This window comes from Tursiops truncatus, chromosome 9 (assembly GCF_011762595.2).
Source record: "Tursiops truncatus isolate mTurTru1 chromosome 9, mTurTru1.mat.Y, whole genome shotgun sequence".
NCBI lineage: Eukaryota > Metazoa > Chordata > Mammalia > Artiodactyla > Delphinidae > Tursiops > Tursiops truncatus.
In genome coordinates this window covers 78059735-78086661 of record NC_047042.1, presented here as the reverse complement: position 1 = coordinate 78086661, position 26927 = coordinate 78059735, and the positions used below count along the sequence as shown (strand labels likewise).

The 26927-nt window shown below is 37.9% G+C and overlaps 1 protein-coding gene across 1 annotated transcript in view; it reads left to right on the top strand.

Annotated features, from left to right (window-relative positions):
- Positions 1-26927, top strand: part of SLC13A1 (solute carrier family 13 member 1) — a 77843-nt gene that overhangs the window by 31064 nt on the left and 19852 nt on the right. The window contains exons 7-8 of the mRNA XM_019924675.3: positions 15351-15502; positions 26308-26427. Of these exons, the coding sequence (XP_019780234.1) occupies positions 15351-15502; positions 26308-26427 (272 nt within the window). The remainder of the gene's footprint in view (positions 1-15350; positions 15503-26307; positions 26428-26927) is intronic.

The following is a 26927-nucleotide window of genomic DNA, read 5'->3' as shown; positions in this document are numbered from 1 at the left end:
AAAAATAGAACCACCATAGGACCCAGCAATCCCACTACAGGGTATATATTCAAAGGAAATGAAAACAGGATATTGAAGAGATATCTGCACTCCCATGTTCATTGCAGTAGCCAAGATATGGAAAAAACGTAAGTGAATGAATGGATCAAGAAGATGTGGTATGTATAGACCATGGAATATTATTTAGCCATGGCAAAAAAGGAAATTCTGCCATTTGCAATGACATGGATGAAACCTGAGTGCACTATGCTAAGTAAAATAAGCTAGACAGAGAAAGACAAATACTGCATGGCTTCATTTATATATGGAAATCTTTTTTTTTTTTTTTTAAGTAAAACTCATAGAAACAAAGAGTAGAAAAATGGTTGCCAGGGGCTGGGGCAGGGTGGTGGGTAGGTAAATAGGGAGAGGTTGGTAATAGAGTATAAGCATTTGGTTATAAGATAAAGTCAGAGGACCTAATGTAAAACATGGGGACTAGAGTTGATAATACTGTTGTATGGTTGAGATTGGCTAGGGGACTGATACTTGAATGTCTCACCAAAAAAAAAGAAAAAAAAAGAAAAAGGAAAGAAAGAAAAAGAAAGAAAGAAAGAGAAACATGAGGTGATGGATGTGTTGATGGGCTGGATGGGGGTAATCTTTTCATAATGTATATGTGGATCAGATCACAATGATGTACACTTTAAATATCTTACAATTTTATTTTTTAATTATACCTCAATAAAGTTGAAAAGGATCATGGGATATTTAAAGTGTACATCATGGTGATTTGATGAAGTATTCATGGTGAAATGGTTTCCCCCATCTGGTTGATTGGCACATTGATCACCTCACATATTTATCCTTTCTTCTTTTCTTTTTTGTTTTTTGGTGAGAACATTTGAGTTCTACTCTCTTGGCAAATTTCAATTGTCGAGTGCAGTGTTGTCAACTCCAGTCACCATGTTTTGCGATGGCTCTTAAGTCCTTACTCATCTTATAGCTGAAAGTTTGTACCCTTTACTTGGTCCTTTTTTAACCTGGCAGTTTTCTGTGCCTCTGGGAATACAAGATGAAGTTGAACTTTCAAAAGAAATTGTAACTATTCTACTCACTAATCCAATTTATGAGAACTCATTCCATTCAGCTGAGAATTTGGAAGCCTCATTATCAATGGTATTAAATCAGAACAAAGGATGATATTTCTGACATACACTGGGGATCCAATATGCCCCACAAAGAGGCTTCACTAAAGTGAAGGTAAATGCCTGGGTGTCAGCAAACAGGTCACACCCGATCCACGTGAAATTCTGCCAGGTGCATCTTCCGAAAGAAGAGAGAAGTGGGTGGCAACCGTTGGTGAGGTAAATTCACTTCTGAGTAAATAATTTATTTTAATATTCATTAAAAAAAGAGAGGAATCATAGCAGCAACCTGTGAACACAACCTCACTCAGATTTTAATATTTATTGTAGTCAAAGCCCTAGCTGGGCTCCACTGGTTTACTTAGCTAGGGTTCCACAAAACATTTTGTTATTAAAGAAATAACTGACTATTGATGATACCTCTTCTTCCATATATCTTTCATTTTTGAATCACAAAAATGTGGTTCTTCACATTTCATATTGTTAAAATATTATCTAGCAAATAACATGAGCTTAGCTGTGTTGGAAGCATCTGTACTTTCCTCTAACTGTACAATAAACCTCCCATACCATAAAATTTATTCTAATACTGTACTTTGTTTCCTAAAATCTTCAACAATATTTTTCTTTTCATATTCCAATGATATTTCCTAAAAAAGGAATAGATTTATTTTGTCCCCAAACTGTTTTTCATATATCTTGATTATGAAATATTTTAATATATACATATTTAAAGAATGTAACACAAATTTAAAAGAATAAAACGAATAAAATGGTATTTACCAACACCCCAGCTTAAGAAATAGAACATAACAATTTCTAGAAATCTCCATGAGCTCTTCTCTGATTCCATCTCCTTTCTTCAGACCATCATATCCATCCCCTTGTCAACATAGCCACAGTCCAGAATTTCATGTTAATCATTTTCTTATTTTCTTTTCAGTATTACCACTTATATTAGTTACTTCTTCATCTCAACAAAGACCAAAAATAGCAATAGTTTTAATAATATAGAAATAGGCTGGTATGGTGGCTCCACAATCATGATGACCTTGACTCTTTCTATTCTTGCTCTGCCATCCTCAGCACTTGATGGCTACCTCATGGTTCAAGATGGCTGCCTCATCTCCCTCTATCCATTCTCTGTTCCAGCTAGCAGGAAACAGAAAGGAGAAAGTAGAAGGCATATACATATACTTAGTAATTATTCTATTACTTTCCTGGATTCAGAATTATTCATATTTTCTATTTCTCCTTGAGTTTTAGTTATATTTTTCTAGGAATTTATGCATTCCATTTCAAATTTAGTAGCATGTTGTTTATAATATTCACTTATTACCTCTTTAATTTCTATAGTATTTTTAGTTATGTATCTTTTAGTTACTAATACTTTTACTTATGCTTTTAAACATTTTTGGAATAATTCTTCCAAAAGTATGTTGATTTTATGTCTTATAAGTCTTATCAAAGAACAAGCTTTTGGCTCTTTTGATCCTATTTCATGTTCTACTTTATTAGTTTCTTCTCTTTATTACTTCGTTCTGTCTATTTAATCTTTGCATTTAGTTTCTGTTCATTTACTTTTAAAAGTATACATTTGCATTACTTTTTTCGAGCTTTTCTTCTCTTCCAAAGTAAGAATTTGAGGCGACAAATTTTCTTCCATTTCTTCCACTTTAGCTGTATTCCGTATTTTTTAGTTCTTTGTGTTTTTTGCTTTCCATTACGCTAGAGTCTTTGATCCATGAGCTGCTTAGACATGTGTTTTAAATTTTGAAATAAATGAGTCTTTTGTAGCTACTTTTTGTTTTGTTTTTTTATTTCTAACATAAATTTACTGTGGTCAGAAACTGGTCTGTATGACATCAGTTCTTTTAAACTTGTTGAGGCAGATTTGTGGACTAGCATGTGGCCAATTGTGATAAATACGTCCTTGTGCTAAAAAAGGATTGCATATTTTCAACTTACTGGGTGCAGTATTTTCCAAGTCTATTAGATCAAGTTTGCCAGTTGTGAATTTCAAATTGTCTGTGACCTAACAATTTTTTGTCTGCTTAACCCAGCAATTAATGCAACTGTTTTGTTAAAATCTCCCTCCATGATGTGGCTATATCTATTTCTCCTGATAGTTCTGTCAATTTTGGTTTCTATATATTTTCAGATTATATTATGTCCCTATCACGTAATAATGTTTAGAATGTTTATATGTTCTGGTTAATTAACACTTTTACCATTTTGCAGTGTCCCTCTCAATCTATGGTAATGTTTTGGGGTCTTTGAGTTTGTCTGATGATAATGTAATAGCAATGCCAGCTTTCTTTAGGTTAGTGTTTACCTGACATTACTTCTATCCTTTCACTTTCAACAGTTCTATGTCCTTATACTTTAGATGTTTCTCTTATAAAAAGCATATTGTTGGCTTTTGCATTTTTATCCAGGTTAGAAATTTTTGCCTGACAAGTCTGATCCCCTTGAACTCTCTGTGACTTTATAAATTTAGAATAATATTTAGTGCCAGATTTCTATTTTTTCTAAATATTTATTCTTTCCATCTCTCTTTCCTGCATTTTTATTTTCTTTTTTTCTTTATTATTTATATCATCCTACACACACACACACACACACACACACACACACACACACACACACTTATACTGACGTCCTATGCTGCTATATTATTTATATATCATTTCAGTCATTTTTACCACTATAAAAAGAACAGGATTTTTTTCTAATAGCATGTATGTTTTGATTTTTTGCTCTTCACTAAGAAATTACAAAGGAAGCTTCTACATACTTAACATTTAGGATATAACATTTTGTAAAATAAATCCTGGATTTAATTGATTTTTGACATTGCTAGAAACAGAATTTTTATGAAAAGTCCTGTCTCGAGTGCTAAATTTTGAATATCTATTTGTTATACTATTACTATATAAACAAACATCCCAATTCACAATATGCATCATAATTCTTTATTAACTACAGTGGATATAAATCCTATTTCAAGGAGTTATTGATAACTTCAAATTTGTTACCAGCTCTCCTGAGTTGTTCAGGTTATTGCTAATTAGATCTTCTCTAGATCTTCATGAAGAATTCATACCACAGGTAGGAGAAGGATATCCTCTTATATTTTCTTATATTATCTTCATTCTAGGTGTGTTTTTTTTTTTTTTACATAAGTCATTTCCTGTAGAAATCATGTACAGCCATAAGCACATTACGGGAGGGCTAGTTTAATTAAAACTAGAAAGGATAATTTGTTATCCACTTACCAAGCCCATATAAACTCAATATGCCAAGAGTGAACGAAGTGGGCAGGGCCCTATTGTCAGTCTCTCTGTGCACTTGGAGCTTTCCTCTCCTCTCCCTTTACCTCCATCATCCACCAATGTATGGGCCATGAAGGCACTAAGGTCAATCTGTGCAATAATTATTAGTCAAGAATCATTTATTTCTTGGGGATTTTTTAATGTAAAAAGAGAAATATTGCGTCTTCCAATAAGATGGCAGATTGAATAGGTCCATTTACCTTCACTCTATCCCAAATCTCCATTAAAACAAGAATAGATTTTTAAGTCATACGTCACAATTATAAAAATATCAAGAGAGGAGATGACAGCAAAATCATTTTGGAAGCTGGAAAGTTAAAGAATGGCTGGAAAATGCCTCAGTTATCCCATGAAAGTGGAATTCTAAGTCAACAGTAAGTTACAAAAGTAAGCAATCTCAAGTCCATTCTCTAGTAGGTCTGCGTCTTTATTCCTGTTCTGCCCCTAGCTTCTTCATGACCTTTTTTTTTTTTTTAGATTCCATATATATGTGTTAGCATACAGTATTTGTCTTTTTCTTTCTGACTTACTTCACTCTGTATGACAGACTCTAGGTCCATCCACCTCACTACAAATAACTCAATTTCGTTTATTTTTATGGCTGAGTAATATTCCATTGTATATATGTACCACATCTTCTTTATCGGGCTGGGGGAAGGGTAAGCTGGGACAAAGTGAGAGAGTGGCATGGACATATATACACTACCAAATGTAAAATAGATAGCTAGTGGGAAGCAGCCGCATAGCACAGGGAGATCAGCTCGGTGCTTTGTGTCCACCTAGAGGGGTGGGATAGGGAGGGTGGGAGGGAGGGAGGCGCAAGAGGGAGGGGATATGGGGACACACGTATATGTATAACTGATTCACTTTGTTATAAAGCAGAAATTAACAGACCACTGTAAAGCAATTATACTCCAATAAAGATGTTTAAAAAAAAAAACAATCTAATTTACCTAGCAGCAGCCCTCAAAGTTTTTCAAAATGTTGAAAAGTGAGGGTAAGTTAAAAAATTTTATGCAACAGTTAAATCCACAAATTTCTTCCCAACCTCTACAGGATGCAGCTGCTCCTCCTCCACCAAACGGAAGTGTAGTCTTTATTTATTTATTTATTTATTTTTTTGCGGTATGCGGGCCTCTCACCATTGTGGCCTCTCCCATTGCGGAGCACAGGCTCCGGACGCGCAGGCTCAGCGGCCATGGCTCACAGGCCCAGCCGCTCCACGGCATGTGGGATCTTCCCGGGCCGGGGCACAAACCCGCGTCCCCTGCATCAGCAGGCGGACTCTCAACCACTGCGCCACCAGGGAAGCCGGGAAGTGTAGTCTTTTGACACAGTAAAGCAGACAGGAAGGAGTTCAGGGTCAGGAACAGATTTCACAATGAAAACAGGGACACTGAGTGACAGTTAATATGTTGAATGGTGAGAGCCCCTCCTTCCACCCCACTGTCCCCAACAGCCAGGCCTATTCCCTCCAGGTGACAGTAGGCAAGGAACCAGGAGGTTTTTCTTTGGGGAATACAATGAGCACAAGAGAAAAGATGAAAAATATAGCATTGGGTTTTCTCAAAAAAAGCTCCAGTCAGATGATACTATATATGTGCCCACAGTCAACAAATCCCAAAGCACATGTACAGGACTTCCAACCAGCTTTTCACTGCCTTAAATATGAGCAAACCACCAAAGTTCCTGGAGATCTGAAGACAGCCTCAGGCATGAAAGAGAGAGACCCAAACAAACAAAAAGGAGACACAAACTTGCAGGAAACAGAGACTGTGCAAGAAGTTGAAAACACAAGACAAGAAACTATCATTAATATATTCAGAGAGGTGAACAAAGAAATTGCATTCATGAAATATGAATGACATTCTATAAAAGAGGCACGAGAAGCAAAAAATAAATATATAAATAAAATAGAAAATACATAAAATACAAAATATCAATATAATGTAAAGATATAAAACATAAGTGGAAATTTTAGTATACAAGAAACAAGATAAGAAAATAATAGGAGTTTCAGAAAAAGAATAGAGAAAACTGAGATTACATCAAAACTCAAGAAAACTTCCATAAAAGAAGAATATAATTTTTATGACATAAAGTCCCGCTGCGTGCCAGCAAAATTGACGAAACAGATGCACACAGGGAAAGGCACTGAGAGTTCAGAACATGGTGAATGAAGACAGACCCTAAAAGTTTCCAGAAAGGGGGAAAAACAGATTCCTTAAGATGAAAAGAATGGCAGAAGACTTCTTTATACCAAACACTGGGAACTCCCAGGCAATAAGGGGGAAATGGCTTCAAGGAAGAAAATGACTAGTTGTAGGACAAGCAGAAAAGCCCTGGAAGAGATGTCTCTAAGACAATGGAATTGGTAGAGTATTTGATGTAGATTAGGTGTCCTGTCACTTGATTGTTTGAAGGGAAGATTTAAACAACCAGGGAATACTTGGGGCTGATTTAGTGGTATCCACTTAGAAAGCTAAGCAAGTAAGCGGGGGACACAAAACAGGAAAAGTAATATAAATCCCATTGCTCAGCTGTTAACAGATATCTAGACAACATTCTGAACACTGAACTCTGCTCTAAGCAAACTTATGATATAGCCATAACGGGAGAACGATGGAGACATGAAAAGTATAAGTGTGTTCAGTGGAGGATGCTGTGAAAGATAGCTAGATTCTCATCATCTAACATAGTGGAGTTTTAACTGTAATGCCTTCAACTGAGAAATCAAGAGATGGTATCATATGAATACTCCTAAAGTAAGTGCAAATAAATGTCCAAAAAGAGCTGGAAGATTTTAAACTGGCTGTCTTTGGCAAGCAGAAAATGGTTAGCAGGAACTAATATTTTGTGCAATTTGCCTTGAATAAATATAGAAATATAAATAGAACCCCTAATGTTTTTATACCACACTCACCCAAATGAATTCTTTTGTACACTGCCTTGGAGACCACTGGTTTAGTTCATGGTGATTCTTGTGTGCATTATTAGCACCCGGGGTCGGTGCTAATCACTGGAGTCTGCAATCACTACCACCAGGTGGCAATAGTGAGTTATATCTGGACCTGCAGGATTTCTGTTCAGAAATGACCCTTGAGCACCACCCAGTTATCTTAGGATTCTGAATTTGGTCATGTCCTGGACAAAATGTTCTCAGTCACTTGAAAGAAGTTGTGAGACATACTCACAAGGTCTTAGATGTCATATATTTGTGGGAAATACGAATGTACGATGACAACTGGGATTGAATAAAAACACACTAAGCAATATGAAATGTAATTAAATGTAAAGTTTTAGATGTAGGCTAAAAAACTCACATAAATAAAAAGTGTTCTGGAAGGCAAGATGACACAAGGGAAATTACTGAGAGGGAACTTAGATACACAGAAATCTGCTTCAATTCTGCTGTGACCATTATGTCACACTGAGATTTATTTTTGCTCTTCTGAAAATTTAGGTCTGTGTACCAGATTATCTCTAAATACTATCTGTTCTAATAGTCTATGATTCTTTTATATATTAAAAAAACTTTTTTATGATTGTGGAAGATACAAAAAGTATCAAGAAGGTAGCAGGTACTCTCATATCTTGACACATTTCATTTCAGTCTTATTTCTAGGCACATATGTAGATATATTTTTTATTTTTTTTAAAATTACATCGTTCTATACATTTAATTTCACAGAAGTCTCTCATCATGAAACATAAAACAAGTACTTTCCCATTCACAGTATAGCCATGGCAATGTCCTTTGGTCACCAGCACAAGAGGTTTTCTCTGGCCACTTCATCCCTGTCTCCAGCCTCACCCCTCTAGACACTTTGCTTCTCCCTTCTTCACTTTGGATTTTTTTTTCTCTCCCGAACTCATAGGAGAAAATACCGCCCCCCCCAATTCCTCTTCCACTCATGGAAAAATGTAGTGATTAGTCTGATAATCTGCAAATATGTGCTCTCAGGGTCTGAATCTTACTTTCTACCCTGAGTGACTTATTCCAACACCCTCTTAGATTAGGGTCAAACACTTGGTCTCAAGTTGAAACTACTGCCTTGAGCAGAAGATTAATTTGCTAAGGACACCCCCCACTCCCTTTTATAGTTTCTGTACCAATCATTGGCTTAATTAGTGGCTCATCTCAGACTTCCTTAAGAGCTGTATTTTCCTGCCCATTGCCCTCTACTACTATCCCTCTGGTCCTCAACTTTTACCCCTTACTGCAGTATCATCTCTTCACAGTAGTTCAGTCCAGCAATCACAGGCCCTAAGTAAAAATAACAGTAGAGCTGACTGCATGGGATTCATGTTTACTGGCTAGATAACGCAAGTGGTGCGCCCCATGCCACCTCCCAAAGACCTCCGCTTAACTCTTGATGTGTTTTATGATATATTACCATTACCATTTACTGCAGGACTTGAATTTAACTTGAATTTGTAATGCTTTTCTAAATTGTCCACGATATTTGCAGAAACATCGCCTTTTGTGCTGTAGCATTCGTGTATGTTTTAAAGTCTTTATATAGGAAAAAAGTATGAGAAGTCCATAAGGTCTAAAGCATGCAAATATGTCAATATTTTTCTATTTTGATTTTTTAATTTTATACCTGTCAGTGCAGTTTTATCATTTTATATATATGACTGCATATATACATATATGAAGTCCAATTTTTTATGAAATCCAAGTTTTTCTTTGTATTTTTGAAAGTTTTAATGTGATGAGAAATTACATGCATATTACATCTTTAAGTTTCCATTTCTTATTATCAATTTAATAATATCCAAATTATATATCATTTTCTGATTTGTGTTTGAAGTCTCTCCTTTAGTAAAATAGCTAATAGTTAAGCCCTAAGTTTCATTTGTCATTTTGTATCACTGATAAGAACTTTTAAACTTATTTTACTCTTTTATTTACATATCCTTTATTTTTCAAATTTTCAATGGAAAGTTTTATTATGTAGAAAATACAAATCATTCCCATGTAGGAAATATAAGGCAAAGGGAGACATTTGTAAATTAATTTATTTGGGGTGAAGGGTAGATACCTTTGGGGGCTAACCTTTAAGTTAATTAGAAAGTAAAAGGCAAATTACAATCCAATGTCCTGACCCTGCCATGCTAAATGCCATTCCCACATCCATGATGGCTTTTAGTGAGCAGACATTTTTTCCTATCATGATTTCTCAAAAGGCTCTTTCAGTGCCAGTGTCACACACAGCATGATTATCTGTATGAAACGGGGCAATTCTTCTGTCTGCATATTTCTTAAATACATCCAGTTCTTTTTTTTTTAAAGGCTCAGTGTGCAAGACAGGTCTGAAATAGGCAAGAATTGGAGACCTATAAAGAGGTGATTACAGTAACTCAAATCAGAGATAACAATGACTTAGACCAAACGTGATAGTGGAGATGGAAAAAACCCAACAGACTCCAGATGTATTTAAGGAGATACAATTGACAGGATTTGGTGGGATGAGGAAAAGAATGATTTCAAGGAGGATGAGAAATACTGTGTAGTGGCTGAGGGTATGAGCCCTCCATGGTCTCAAAATTCAAGTCTACCATTTCCAGGCTCTATAACCTTGGGAAGCCATTTAACCTCTCTGGGCTTCATGTCTTCATGTGTAAAGTGGGATACTAGCAGTACTGCCCTCATTGTGTTGTAAGAAAAATGTGAATTAAATCATTTATTTGATTTTAACCTGAAGCAGTGCTTTTGCATACTAGGCACACTCTAAGTGTTTGTAATCGTGGTGATGGTAATGCTATTAGCTTATATAGATGATCCTGAAGAAGAACAGGGCTTGAGGAAGGAAATAATGAGTTCGGTCTTGAACATTTGGGGACTGGAGTTTTATTTAAGACATTCAAATTATGTCGAACAGACAATTGGATTGACAGGTCTAAAAGGAGAAGTCTGGCTGAAAACAAGTTTGGTGGTCTGGTTTTATCTTTCGTTAAAACAATGAAAGCATATGAGATTTCCTAAGGAGAAATATTACTATGAGAAGAGACAAGTACTTATGACAGAGTTTCAAGAAATTCCAGTTTTAAGGAAGGATCAAGGAAAATGAACTGGCAAGGGAGACAGAGGAAAGGCAGAAATGTAGAAGAAAACCCAGAGGACTGAGATATCACAGAGCCCAAAGAAGAGTTCTGCAGCAGGAAGGCGTGATCAACTATCTTAGGTGCTGCTGAGAGGTCTACAAACCTGACACTGAACAATATCTATTGGGTTTGGTAATATGAAGGTTATCAATAATCATAGCAAGTACGTATTGGTGGATTGAAGAAACAGAAGCCAGATTGGAGAGGTTAAAGCAATGGAGTCAGTGAATGCAGACAACTCTTTTGAGTAGTTTGGCTGTGAAAATGGATGTGCTGTGGGCAGTAGTTTCATTGAGAGGGGGGTTAAGAAGGCCTTCTGTTTTTCTTTTGGAAAGATGACTTGAAAATGATTAAACTTTGGTGGGAAAATTCTAGTGAAGTCTATTGTATAAGGTTTCTGAGGAGGCCTGAGAGATTGGGGTCCAGAAACTAGTTGGAGGAGAGAGATTTACTCTCTTTGTATGTAGAATATGGAAGGAAGGGCAGATGCAAGTATGTTTCTACCTTTGACAGGGAGACTTCTACCAGCTTCTATTTTCTGTGTGGAATAGGAGGCAGAGCTACCCGTGAAGAGTGAGAGGAGGGAGGTGAAAAGAGAAGTGGGAAGGTTTTAAGTTTTCTTGTGGAGACAGGTAGAATCATTTGGTGAGAGAAACACAGCAGGGTAGAGGTACAGCAGTAACAAAGCAGCTGAAAGTTGTGACCATGAATGTTGGGAGCCTAATCTCCTCTACTGTGTGTAATTTTTTCTTTTTATAAATTTATTTATTTATTTTTGGCTGCATTGGGTCTTCGTTGCTGTACATGGGCTTTCTCTAGTTTCAGCGAGCGGGGGCTACTCTTTGTTGTGGTGCGCGGGCTCCTCATGCGGTGGCTTCTCTTGTTGCAGAGCATGGGATCTAGAGCGCAGACTCAGTAGTTGTGGTGCACAGGCTTAGTTGCTCTGCGGCCTGTGGGATCTTCCCGGACCAGGGCTCGAACCCGTGTCCGCTGCATTGGCAGGTGGATTCTTAACCACTGCGCCACCAGGGAAGCCCTACTCTGTAATTTTCATCAACAGAACTTGGCTGCTCAGGGGCAGACGTGACGCAGAGAAAGTAAATTGTTGGGTTAATCCAAAGTTAAGATTTTGCTAAAGAACTATCATTCTAAAGAGAGACAAGAGAGTTTAGGGTTTTGCTGAGAAGGTTACTGATGGTGGTGATGGCTTCATGGGTATATAATTATTCTCAAACTCATCAAGTTGTATATATTAAATACGTACAACATTTTACATATCAATCATACCTCAATCAAGTGGTTTTAAAAATAAATGCATTTGAGGCTTCCCTGGTGGCGCAGTGGTTGAGAGTCCGCCTTCCAATGCAGGGGACACGGGTTCGTGCGCCGGTCCGGAAAGATCCCACATGCCGCGGAGCGGCTGAGCCCGTGAGCCATGCCCGCTGAGCCTGCGCTTCCGGAGCCTGTGCTCCGCAATGGGAGAGGCCACAACAGTGAGAGGCCCGCGTACCGCAAAAAAATAAAAATATAAAAATAAATGCTTTTGACCACCTAGAGGGGTGGGATAGGGAGGGTGGGAGGGAGGGAGACGCAAGAGGGAGGAGATATGGGGATATATGTATATGTATAACTGATTCACCTTGTTATAAAGCAGAAACTAACACACCATTGTCAAGCAATTATACCCCAATAAAGATGTTAAAAAAAAAATGCCTTAAAAAAGAAAGTTACTGAATTGGTTTACCAAGAAATCTAAACTGGATAAGAAAGGAAGTGAAGAAAGGAGAGGACCAAACTATTGGGAATAATAACTAGATGCTTTAGTGACCAAGACTTGTCAATAGAGTCAAAGGACAACAGGGACAGAAGTAATTCAACAGCTAAGTTGGAAAAGAAGCTGTGGTAAACTGCAGAATTCTTGGTTAATGGAGTGGTAAAACAAGGCTCTTCCTATCCCTGAAGAACTATCATATCAAGCACATCCCATAAGTATTCCTGTGTTTTACTTACACAGGATTTGCAAAGCAAGTGACCAAAAAACAGTTTTAGACTCTTAAATTTAGTGTTGAAAATGAGAAGGTTGAGAGACAGTCTACCTTTGGAGAAATTCAGAATATTTTCCTAAACTCCAACTTGTATGATCAATTTTTGGCAGGGGAGCCTTCCATTTACCTCGAGACAGTGCAATAGATATTGAGGAATCTCCACTTGGAAAACTTGAAACTCTGTTTCCTAGAGATCAGTGGACTGGTATTTGACATACTCTTGAAACATTTAAAAGTGAAAGTCACTGCTGAGTCTCCTTATCTAATGGAGAGTCAGCTGCTCTTTCACTGCGAACGGAGCAGAGGTGCCTGTTTCCCATGAGCCAGATGTATGACAGGAGTGGTATTTGGGGTCATTTTAAAAGCAACTTTCCCCAAGACAGCTTCTTGACAGGGCAAGGCGACCTCTGCATCAAGAGATCGGGTGACCATCACATGCAGAAACCACAGGGTGTCATAGTGGAAGAGGTGCATTACTCCACAGAAGGAGCAGCAACCTGATGTTCTTATTTGGGTGACAGGAATCTCTAAAAGCACCATGACGCATAAAATCCATAATACCACCCACCAGATGAGGCCATCTGGAACATCCATCAAGCATAAAGAGAAATCTGTATGTCTTCTTTGGAGAAATGTCTATTTAGGTCTTCTGCCCATTTTTGGATTGGGTTTTTTTTTTTTTTTTTTTTTTTTGGTATTGAGCTGCTTGTATATTTTGGAGGTTAATCCTTTGTCAGTTGCTTCATTTGCAAATATTTTCTCCCATTCTGAGCACTGTCTTTTCGTCTTGTTTATGGCTTCCTTTGCTATGCAAATGGACATATATACACTACCAAATGTAAAATAGATAGCTAGTGGGAAGCAGCCACATAGCACAGGGAGATCAGCTCGGTGCTTTGTGAACACCTAGAGGGGTGGGATAGGGAGGGTGGGAGGGAGGGAGACGCAAGCGGGAAGAGATATGGGAACATATGTATATGTATAACTGATTCACTTTGTTATAAAGCAGAAACTAACACACCATTGTAAAGCAATTATACTCCAATAAAGATGTTAAAAAAAAAACCCATAAAGAGTACTAACATCGTATCTTATTTAAACCAGTCAACTAAGACCTCTCCTAATCCTTACTGCTCTTCTCCCGATACTGTCCATCCCTTGCCACTCCAAATATGGAGGATTTAGAAACTTGAACTAGCAAATGGTGGGAGAAACTGGAGCTAGAAGAGAGAGAACAATACAAACCCACAAACCTACTTCCAACTATGGGCTTTTCAGCAAGCCTGATCTAGGAGACAAGCAAAAGTTTAACTTTACTAAAGTTTGGACTTTTGCTAGTAGAGGACTCTTTATTTCAGCTACTGAAATGAGGTTGCTTTTTTTTTATTAAAACTAAACATGACTGAAAGACTCTATTAAATGAAGTGACCAAAAATGTTATAGATTCTACTCCAGATTTCACCCCAGGGATAGCAAGAATCAGACCAACCTCAGAGTGTGTTACATGGATCACAGGTGAGAGAAGGAATGAAGTTGCTTTTGTATTGCACCTTAGGGAGCTCTATTCTTAAACAGAAACATTAGAAATAGTGATTTTTTTCAGATGGAGCCATCTGAGGATGTGCTATTGTCCAGGAACTAGAGGAGAGGGTGACAGGAAGAGCGGAGTCGAAGGTCTCTGGAAATGAGATTTAAGAAATGTGTAAAGCCGGGATATTTAAGGCGTTACTCATGAAGACGGTATAGTTATCCAGATGCTGACAGGATTTGCAGGATGAGGAATGTTGTGTGCCAGATGGGCATGTCATCTTAAGTGATGGCAGTGGGTGACTGGGAGATCAGAACATCCTGTTCAAAAGAATAGGCAGAGAAAGAGCCAAATTATATGAGCCTTAAAGAGAAATCGATTAGTTTTCATGTCAGTAGAGGATTAATGTTCTAGAAGAGGGTTGGGAACAAGGAGGACACGGACTCTCTCTCTCAACAGTGAAGTACAGAGGGTGAAAACGTTCAATTTCACAAGTAGTGGTATCCTCTGGGGAGGATCAGTGAAAGTGCCAAATAAAGAAACACTCCAACAAGAGGTTTAGGAATTCACTGACCATGTACCACCAGTTCAGAGGGAAAACCCTGGGAAGATTTGGGAGTGTTTGGTGAGAAGGGAAGAAAGGAAGTTAAGAGTTGGCTCAGGAATAAGAAAGAAGGATGAATGAATGAAACTGTGTAAAGTATTTCAGTGGTTATGTATTTTTATTGTTAACATTTCTATTGATGGAAAGATAAATGTTGCATTATTGGGCTGCCATAACAAAATACCATAGACCGGGTGACTTAAAAAGCAGGAACTTATTTCTCCCAGTTCTAGAACCTGAAAATCCAAGATCAAGGTACCAGCAGGATTAGTGTCTGATGAGAGCTCTCTCCTTAGGTTGCAGATGGCTGCTTTCTCTCTGTGATCTCACATGGCAGAGAGAGAAAGATCAAGCTCTCTGGTGCCTCCTCTTACAAGAGCACTAATCCCATCATGCAAGGCCCCGACCATCATGACCTCATCTAACCCTATTACCTCCCAGAGTCTCCACCTCCAAATACCATCTGATTGGGGGTTAGGGCTTTCAACATATGAATTTTGCGGTGGGGTGGACACAAACATTCAGCCCATAACAAATGCTATTACTGCTTGTTATGACCACAAACAGAGCTGTTCTCATGTACGTTTTATTGTTGAACAGAATTCAGGCACAGGAAACAAATATCGAACAAAGAAGGACCACATGATGTGTAAACTTATGTGCCTGTGCGTTGCTTACTCTTCTACCATTGGTGGATTGACAACGATCACTGGTACCTCCGCCAACTTGATCTTCGCTGAGCATTTCAATATGTAAGTAAAATTGTTGGACTGGTGATTTAATAAATGGACAACACACAAATTATAAGAATTATTCTTACTTGTTTCAGAGAATCCAAAGACAGAGATGCTATATTGAGTTAACTCTCCTTTGTTCCCCATCAGGACTTCTATATTTCTAGAAACATGCCCTTCTACTCGTTCCCATGGAGTTAAATATGTAGGGCATAGTGAATTAACAGGTGTTTGCAGATTGCAAGGTCACCTTGAAAGAAATAACTCCTGGATGACCATGCTCACCAAACACAGAAGACACTTTTCATTATAAATAATATTGCAAATGGTAGTTACCTACAAAGAAAGGGGATTGTTCACATGGGACAATTTATGTAGGGTTTTGCAACTGAACTTAAATGATGAGCAGGAAACAGAATTGCTCATTACAGAAAATTTGGTGTTGAGGTTGAAAAAGATTTGAAGGATTGTGCAATTACCGAAAATAGCAGTAACAAAGTATTCTAAGGACAGATGTATGAATCTGAATATAAGTTAATGCTGTGATGTTACTCCAGTGCAGAAAATGGGGAATCCTGGATACAGTCAGAGCACTTGAGTTAAAAATTCCACATCTTTCAGCCTCTTACTTTGTGAATTTGAACAATAAAAAGTAAATAACTCTTCCAAGACTTAATTTTTTCATACCTAAAATAGTCACAGTTCATATGATTATTGTGAGAATTAAATGAAGTAGACTACGTAAAAATACTTGGTACCATGTAAGGACTATTGAAGCAACAGTCTGAAAGTCCATGCTTTTTTGTGAGAGCTCAATCTGATCCTGCACCCAAGGTATATTTTCAAGGACTAATAGGACAGATAATTGTCAGAGTGCCTGGAAGGTGGGCAGTGCTGAGGATGGCCTGGAACAGGATTTAGGTCCTTTTCACAGAAAATTTAGGAAAACCACACTCTAGGAAACAGATTCAGAAACTCTGTGAACTTTCTGAAATTATTTGCAAGATGTTCCAAGAAATCCAAGATTCAAAAAATGTCACCCTCCGTTGTGGAAAGAATGAGAACTTATGTACAAAAGAGAACACTAACAGAACAGTTTAGGGAATTTGTAACACAGACCTCCATGTGCGCTTATTGTTTCTATTAGTACACAACCATCATGTGTACTCCAACGGCCTACTTAGAAAGGAACCTTAGAAAGACATTTGGTTTATAAGTGGGAGACTTCTAAAATTCCTAGTGCAGAGAGGATTTATCCCATTTATCTCCTAGTTCAAGATAGGAAATGTACTTGATCCCTTTCTGAAAGCTAGACTTCTGTCCTTTCCCACGAATCCCCCAAAGAAAGAGATTCCACATTTCAGTCCTCTCTGCAAATCTCTTTTTCTAAAATTTAGACCAATTTTTTATTTTTTATCTTTGTTGGTGTTAGAGAACTGCTGGTTTCCACCATTCCCATGAAATTACTTGGTATTGTCAAAATGACCACATTGAGTTTGCCCTTGGTCTTTGTGTTCTTGCCCAATGTATCGACAAAATTTTCTTTCTTTTATTTAACTGTTCCTTTGACTCTGAATGCATTCATCCATTTGCAATGACAGATTGAGAGCACTGTAGCACTTTGGGCAAAATGTTTTAGTAACTATTTTCCCCAATTGTCTAATCTTCTAGTTCTTCTAATCATGGGAATTTGGCCAAAATGTTCTTTAAATTTAGAAAATACTTAAAATGTACTTTAAAATTAGTGGGTTTTTTTCTTCAAGTTTTCTTTAACATTAAGAGTTATATGAAAACTGGAAAAAAACTCAAAGTATCCCTTCTTGATAGAAAATATTAAAATAGAAGGGGGAAAACAACCTTATGTAACAAAATATAATTGATACTATTAAACAAACTAGCTATTTAATAAATGTTTTCTTAAATATCGACCCTAAAAAATACAACAGCAACCCAAAGCAACAATGGAATGAAATGCCTTCAGTTTCACTGGAAAAAGTTTCAGAAACTTAAAACTGCAGAAAATAAAAAAGATTTATTTTCTATGTTCAGATGTTTGGAGCCAGAGAGAAATCGCCCTTTATTTCCAAATCCACTACAATAATCTCACCTTTTCTCTTGACACTGCTTGCCATCTTTTTGAGCAATACCAACGATCATTTTGTACAAATTCATTTTGGGTCTTGCCAACTTCCAAAGGGTACATAAGCATGAGAGTCAATGATTTCCTGCCTTTGACATTTAGAAAAAGGTGCTATCTTACAAATAAACTATGGGAGGAAGAGACTGGATAACACATTTAAAAGCCTTATCTATCTATCTGTCTATCTATCTATTTACTTATACATAAAATATATTTATATATTATACATGTGATGTCTTTTGTTCTCTTTTTTACACAAAGGAAATAAGAACAGTGAATTCTGAGAAACCTAAATTTTATTCTGTGCAAATAAAAAACAGATCTTCACTTATTCACTCAGTCAATCAACAAACATTTGTTGAGGACTGACAATGTGCAAGCATGGTTTTGAATTCTTTCGGAAAAGGCAAAAAAATAAAAATTACCAGAAAGAAGATTCCATCTCATTGTCTAGACAAAACATACATATATGGAAACCATGAAAACATTTAAAACATAATAACATTTGTTCTTTGACATATAAGGAAGAAGGTAAAGTGACATGTATTGAGCCCTTGCCAGATGAATTACATATATTATAGTGCACACGAATCCTATATATCCTTGCTGTGGAAGTGGTATACAGTGGTAATTAAAGGTATAGCTCTGAGATTAAAATGTCTGTGTTCAAATACCAGCTCTTGGACAAATTACTTAATGTCTTTAAGCCTGTTATTTTGCCAGAAAATAAATGAAGATAATAATAAGATCTCTCTCTCTCTCAGAGAGTTGTTTTGAGTTTTACATAAAATAAATGGCACTTAGAACAGTGCCTAACACAAAGCATGTGCTCCATTAATGTTGGCTATTATTAGTAGAGTTGAGAAAGTTGGCATTCAGCTTAGCAGTTTGAAGGCCAAACCAAGATCAGTCAAACCCCAAAGTCTGTCTCCCTAAAATATTACCTTCCTAGTAACAGTTGAACATGCATCCTTAAAGAGGACTCTAGCTGTGTGCAGCACCCCTTGATCAGTAGAGAAAATCTGTCTGTGTAACCTGGCCCAATCTTAAAAGAGGTAAACACCATGTTTATGGAGAAAATGAATGCAAATAATCCATAAAATCAAAGCACAAAAATCGTGTCATCAGTTTTGCAGGGAGGCAGTGGATAGTCTGTGCATGTCTTTGCACAGTTGAGAATAGCAGTGTGCACACTGGCGTTATAAGAGTCTGGGGACGGGAGACCAGTTAGGAGTTTATTACCAATGTACTGACAAATGATGAGAGGCAGAACTAGATTAGCTGTGAAGTGATGGGGGGATTTAGTCTTAGGGCACTGTACAGTCAGAAGGTAGTAAGTAACTAGGTGTGAGGATGTAAGGGTCAGGAGGGGTTAAGGCAACTCTGGGAAATTTTGACAATATGGCTGTATAGATAGTGATGACATGAACTTCTAGAGAAGTCATGGCAGGTTCATTAGAGAAATAAATAAATTTTATTTTGAGTATATTGAAGTGGCCTGCTCAGAATCTATCCACAAGGGGATTTTCAGCAGGCATTTGCAAATACATTGTTGAAATTAGTTGTAAATTTGGGACTCTATATATATATATATCAACATAGATATTAAAATCTTGACTCTAGAAATGGTCATATAGGGAGAAAAAAAGTTAAAAGAATTGAGACCTGGATAGATTCATAGGAAATATTAACAAGAAAGAAGATGAGAAAAGTTAATCAAGGTAGGTGGAGAACCAGGAGCACATGGGATTTTTTTTTTTTTTGCGGTCCGCGGGCCTCTCACTGTTGTGGCCTCTCCCGTTGCGGAGCACAGGCTCCGGACACGCAGGCTCAGCAGCCATGGCTCACAGGCCCAGCCGCTCCGCGGCATGTGGGATCTTCCCGGACCAGGGCACGAACCCACGTCCCCTGCATCGGCAGGCGGACTCTCAACCACTGTGCCACCAGGGAAGCCCCATGTGGGATTTTGAAAGACAGAGGAGACCATTTTCCAAAGGGAGGATGAGTCAGGAGCATGCAATGTTGTGTAAGGGCCAAGTAGGATGATGGCTGAGAAGAGGCTTTTGGTTCTCATCAGTGTCCTCCAAGAGGGCAGGTGCAGTGGAACATTGGGGTATGGGGCAGAATTCGGACTGAAGAGAGTTAAGGAGTGAGCACATCGTGGGAGGGCAAGGCAGCTAGTTTAAATGATTGTTTCAAGTTTGACAAAGAAAAGGAAAAAAGAGCAAGCATGGTATAACCAGAGGTAGAGTGTTCCTTTAGAACAAGGGTAGTGCCAGTCTGGTTTTACACTCAGGGGAAGGAGACAGTAAAAACAGAGCTATGTGAAGTTTGGGGAAAAAAGAGCGAGAGAGAGAATATATTGATTGGCTAAGAGTCAGGTGGAAGTGGAATGGAATAGAAACAAGAGTAGAAATGTCAGTCTTGGGAAAGAAGGATGTGTCCTGCTGAGTGATAATGAAAAGGGACAAGTGAAGACAGAGATCTCTCAAATCACGTGTATGCATGCCCTCATTTCACAGATGAGGAAACCGAGGCTCCAAGAGTTTAAATCATGATCACTAGTCAGTGGAGGCACTTGGCCGGAGTCCCATTGCCCTTTTCACTCTGCAGCCTCATTGCCTCTCTGACCATCTGTGAGGGGGCCATGTTGGCAAAAGTCTTGAAAAAGCAAGTTTGCTGACAGTGACAAGTAAAGACTGCATGAGTATTTGCATTCATGCGTTGCATTTTCTTTTTATAAAATATAAACCTGCACACATAACAAGTATTATTTGAAAGAGTTGCAAAGCTGGGAATGTGGCTAGTTTGACTGAACCACTCCCTCATTGTCATAAGCTGATGTATAGCTTAGAAAGTGATTTTCAGAACAACACTGAGAAGACTAAGCCAATTCTCTAACTCAGCCAGAAAGCAGGAAATTTCTTGTGTTCTTAATCTTTGAATCTAGTACCTGTGACACCTGAATTCTGACTGCCTTGTGATTAATTCACCATTAGTTATGACTAATCCTTGGAATAGGGCATTCTGGAAATATTCTTTGTTTCGTCTTCTCATTAGGGAAATCCTGCTTGCTCAATGCTCTCTACCTGACCCTTCTGCTCCACTGATAGACTCTTCTAGTCATCACCCAATCTCCTCCTTTCCTAACACTATTGTTAATAAATCTCACCCTGTAAGTAACCCATTTCTTTCTACTCTGGTTCTTGAAAGACCTGCCAATTCTGCCAATTTCTTTCTCTCCTTGTGTGGATGCTGTATCATTTGAAACTCTGTTCGGTTACTCCAGAACTTCCATTCCCATCTCCTCTTATCATAAACTATACTCACATTTCTATAAATTTGTCTTATCCACAAAAGTTGTCTTATGCACAACTACCACCCCTGATTGCAAACTTCTAAAGGCTTCATGAATTATTGTCTTCTTCATCTTTTAGCCCACAAGGGGCACAGGTAGGTGATCAATAAACGTTGGTTGCATTGAACTGTACCAAGACATAAATGAAGTGCTGACTGTTCCTGGGAATCATCTAAGTAACTGAATAATCTTTTGATATTAAAATAAAGTTATTAAGGGAAATATGATTAGGGACAATTACTGCTTTCATAACAGAGTAGTTTTGATGCATCAATATCACTTAACAAATGCAACAGCTATTAATAACATAGAAGGCAAATCTATCAGATTAAGAATGGAAGATATCACAAGTAAAATTTTGTAGTTTGCTGATTATCAAAGTATATTATTCAGCTTGTAGGTGTCAGCAGTGAAAGATGTGGGTATACAAAACAGCTTGGAAGGAAGCTGAATTATCAATGATTAGCACAGTCACTAATTCTACGTTAAATAATAACTATTATAGCTTCACAAACGTAGAAATGGTAAAAGAAATGTGTTTATAGGCACCCTAAATTCAAAGCCCGCTTCCCGAACCCCCGTTCTTGATTAATCACAGAGGAAGAAGGCTAACCAGTTACCTAGCAACAGCCACTTTCAAAACTTACTATGATTCCCCCCTGCAGAAAAGAGCAATGTGTGTTTCTAAGAAAGAATTTCTCTGGCAAATAATAGAGAAGAAATTTGGATACTGCAGAGTTTGGACTTAGACATTGGTTCAGATTTCAGTCTTGCCATGTATTAGCTTAACTTCTGCAAACATCAGTTTCTCCATCTGTAAAATGGAGGCAAAACTAGAACTTATAACATTATTATGAGGATGAAATGGCATAGTGCATCCGTGGCCCTTAGCAGAGGGCCTGGCAGGTAGGAAATTGTCAATAACCCTAACCATTTTCTGTTGCTGCCGCTTCTACTTTTGCCATTGCTATTAGAAAAGCCTGGCTCATGAGTAACGAGTAATTAATATTTCAAAAGAAACCTCTGGAAGTACATAAATACAAAACTGAAAAGTGACTTTGACTCAGAAATCATCAAAACAGTCATTAATCAAAGGGACTATAATCAGCGTGGATACCAGCTGATCGCACTCTTAATGGCCAAAATCTGTTTCAAGGCTGTAAACGTCCACAACCGCACCCATTCTTTTAAGACCAGTACTGTGTATTTCGTTAGTATGATTTGTGATCTTGTACGTGGGCATAAGAACTGCATCGACAACACCATCTTCCTAAATATCAACACTGACGCACATACATGCTTTAGGTCAAAGCATGTCTCTCCTATGGCGCCATCACTCCTATATGGTGTTCGAAAATGTCCTTAAAACATCAAGTTTGTACTCTAGCTTATGGATGTTTTGCAATATATATGGAATTTTCTCTTTTCACCTGGGAGCTGGTGTTGAGGACACTAGGCTTTAATGAAGAGAGGCTGTGTTTTCAACATTCGTCCTGGGTGTAAATATCCAGCTTGACTGCATTCTGTGACCTTGAGCGATCCACTTAACCTTCCGAGACTCTGTTTTCGGTGTAAAATGAAAATATAATGCTTTGCCCACAGGATTTTTGTTAGAATTAAATGCGCTTAGCTCATTCCTCTAAGACATAGGGAGCCCCAGGTGCATTTCCTCTTCCGCTCACCTCCATTTACTTCCGAAATTATCACACCCATTTCCATGGTTTATAAATCCACCTGTATGTGGGTAACCACCAATTTTACATCTCTAACCTGCCCTCTCAATTCCAGACTCATTTGTCTAACTGCCTATCCACCATGGCCACTTGGGAAACTAAGGGACATCTCACATTAACATGCCCATGGCAGCTTCCTAATCCATCATTCCTTCTGCCAACCTGTTCTTCCCTCAGACTTCATTTCAATGAATAGCACCTTTTCCCAATTTCGTACATTTTATGCCAAACATTTGTAAAATTTATTGCCTTCTCTTCATCTTCACTGCTACTCATGTAAATTAAGCTAAAATCTACTCAACTCCACTGTTTTTAAAATGTTTTTAAAAGCTGAAAAATAAAAATTTTTAAATAAATAAATAAGAAAAGAAAAACAGCATGAATTTATTACCTCGTAATTTCTGTGGGTCAGGCATCTAGGCACAGTTTAGCCAGGTCCTTTGCTGAGCTGAAATCAAGGTGTCAGCTGGGCCTGCAATCTCCACAGAAGCTCAGGGTCTTCATTCAGGCTGTTGAGAGAATTCAATTCGCTGTGTTTGAATTACTGAGGTGCCCATTTTGTAGCTGACTATTGGCGTAAGGCCACTCTCAGCAACTAGAGGCTACCCCTAGATCCTTGCCGTGTGGCCCCTTCCTTCGGCAACATGGAAGCTCACTTCTTTAGGCCAGCAGGAAAATCTCTTTTTTAAGGGCTCCCTTGAGTTAAGTCAGGCCCACCCAAGATAATCTCCCTTTTGATTAACTCAGAGTCCATTTGTGGGAACCTCTGCAAAATCCTTTCACTTTAGCCATAAAAGAACCTAATCCCAGGAATAAAATCTTGCCCTATTTACAAGTTCTGTCCACACAGAAGGAGAAAGGAATATACTAAGCATATATACCAGGGGCAGGATTCTTGGGGTTCATCTTGGAACTCTGCCTACCACACTTGACTTCCACTCTTGTTACGGTCAATCTTGACAATCCACCTAGCTAACATGTTTTATGAAATTCATAAATTTACATAGATTTTAAATTAGATCATGTCACTAGCTTACTTACTATGTTCCAATTACTTCTAATTGCATTAGTATTAAAATCCAAATTCCTTCTGATGGCCTACAAGGTTATATATGATCTGACCCCTATTGGCTACTTCTTGGACTTTATTTCATGTGACTGTAAACTTAGCTCACTACCCACAGCCACACTGGTCTTCCAAATTCATTCCTACCCCAGGGCCTTTGTACTTGCTACTTCCTCTGTCTGGAATGCTATTTCCCAGTTATCTACATGACTGGCTCCTTCTTGCCATTTAGATCTCATCTCAACTATCTCTTTTGTTGGTCACACTATGTAAAATTTCTCCCTCCACCTAATAACTTTTTATCATATTATTCTGTTTTATTTTCTGATTCATTATATGCTTACCTGTTTGTTTATTGCCTGTGTTCTTCATTTAATATAAACTGTGAGAGCCTGGACTATGTCCATCTAATTCGCTACTACATCCCCAAAACTAGACTATCCGGCACATGGTAGACACCCAAAACACAGTGTTGGGTGAAAGAAAATGATTCTATTAGAATTAAATGTACTTAACATAGTTTATGATAGAAGAAATCTGTATCTGCTTTAGGCAGATACTTGCAGTCCCTTCACTTACAGGATATGAGGAAGTGGGAAAAGAACTACCACAGTGAAACTAACCCCGAGTATGCCACTCATTCCACTTTCATTCAAAATATTTACACCTGCATGGTGTTTACTTTCTTACTACCGACTTAAAAAACAAAGACAAAACAAACAAAACAACCCCCAGAGTTCAGCTTTTTTAAGCTTTCATTTTTCTAAATGACCTATCCCTCCAGGCAAAAATTTTGAAAAGCTCCTCTTCCTCAAATCTCACAGGACTCTCTGCAGTGGGTGGGGAGAACAATGCAGCCTGATTTCTAGGTATGAGCTACAGATGGTGAAAAATGAAATTGGGTTTGGGGCATTGTTTTGAACCTAATCCAAGCAGCATTTCTCAATGTCTTCAGGCTGAACAAAATAACATAGACCACTGACCTGTAATCCAAGTCTAACAGATGGGAGAAAAGCTTAAGCCTTTTCCCACTTATTTTATTTTCCAACTGAAAACAACATTTATTTTTAAGCAGGCAATTCTCAGTAAAACCTCATGGACATGGTAAAGCATTTTTTTCCATTCATCAATTCTCTGTATTCTATAGCAATTTTTACTTATCATTTGTCACTTTCTAATGGCATAAATATATAAGCTAATCCTAGGATCTCTTCAAAGTAGATGGAATCATCCTCAAGTTGCCAATAACTCTAGGACCCAGGGAGATCAGCTCAAAGAAATTGTAGACAACATTAGAAATCTGCAGGTTTGAAAGCTTAATTTTGTTTTTTTAAAAACAGCCTTTGCATTTGTTAGGAACCATTCTAAAATAGAAGGAGTGCTCTAAAATAAATAAATTTGGCTTACGTTGAGGCATGTAGCATGAATCTTCTCATTTATTTACATGATCTTTTTTAAGTGGCAAAATACACTTAAATTTTAAGTGGTACGATTTAAATAGAAAAAATATATATTGAAAATCTGTCATTTTTATAAAGTTCTCTATATTTTGTGATTTCAAAAATAATTTTAAAAAATGTTAACAGTGTTTTTATTACTTCTGTATTATATTCTGTACTTTTCCAATTTCTGACTCTGTGTTACTGCTTCACGAAGAAAATTTAAAGACAACTGTTTCTCAAATTTTCTTTTTTTTCCCACACAGTCATAAAATAGATAACTATATGAAATTTAGACTACATTTTGAAACAATGAATGTGAGGTTACCAAAGAAACTGTGCTTGTACCTGAACTTTTTTTGTTGCTATTGTCTTCTTCTTATTATGTGAGCTAAAAAGCTGAAAATAACTAGGAAAGAGAAAGGGAAAAGTTGATGTTTTCCACAGGACTTTTAATTATTTTTATCTGATTTATTCTGTTTGACTGAGCCCCAAAGCACTGTCTAATTCTAGGAAGAAAGGACTAGAATATGTCTGGTAAGATGGTTGCAGTTGCTCTGGGGCAGAAGAAACAGAGAAGGAAACAGCTTTGAGAGACAACGCGGGTGGGGTCTGAGTCCCTTCCGAGTCTGGGATGTCAGCTCCCAAGACGAAATGGTAATGGACACATTCAGTTTTGTTAAGTTAATTCTCATCTGTTCCCAAGTCTGCTTATTTGTCTTTCCTCACTCATATACTGATGATTTGAGTACGAACAACAAAACGTACACACCCATGCATACCCATTTCTTGTGCATTTCCATGAGTAGCAGGTACCGTGGTAGGTTCCTTCACAAACACTTCCTTATAGATTGAATAAAGGGAGCAAAAGTTATAACATGCCCACTCTTGTTTTTGTGGGAAGCAGCAGTTACAGACTCAAGAGGTGAGGAGTAAAACTAACTTCTGTATTTAATGGTGAATACCTCCCACATCTTCCTTCTTGACTGGTGGCACAGGAAAGACGGGAAGTGCTGCTTCCCACTGACCATCAGAAAGGATTCCTCTTGTACTCCTTCTGTGAACACGTTTCCATATTTTCACACAGGCGCTACCCTGATTGTCACTGCATCAACTTTGGATCATGGTTTCTGATGTCCTTCCCGGCTGCTATTATTATTCTCCTCTTGTCATGGATTTGGCTTCAGTGGCTTTTCTTAGGATTCAAGTGAGTACATATTCCACGTTAATCAGATAAATAAAGGTGTCTGGGTTCCATGTTCTCAGCCCCTCATTCAGGGCTTTTACACCTATTTCACGAGTGCTGCATTTCTGCATTTCTCTTATCCACAAAACTGACACGTATGAACACATACATACATTAAGGACCCTCTAGAATATCACCTAACCAGTGTTGACTGTGGAAGAGAGTTTGTAGACAGAAATTCCATCTTGGTCTCCTTTGATCCCAACCCATTAAGACATTAATAGACCAAAAGGGCATACGAAGCTCATTATGGTGAGGACCCAGTCCAACCTGTTCAAGTGTTACTTTAAGAAGTTTTGTCCCTCCTCTTGGTTTAATGTGGGGATTTCCTCAGGTTATCGAGTTACTTTAAACTGTAATATGCAGGGCTTCCTGCTTCATCCTAGTACCAACATTGATTTGCCCTTGAAAAACGAAAGAATATTGGATTGGGAATTGGGAGGCCAGGGACAAAGTTGTGG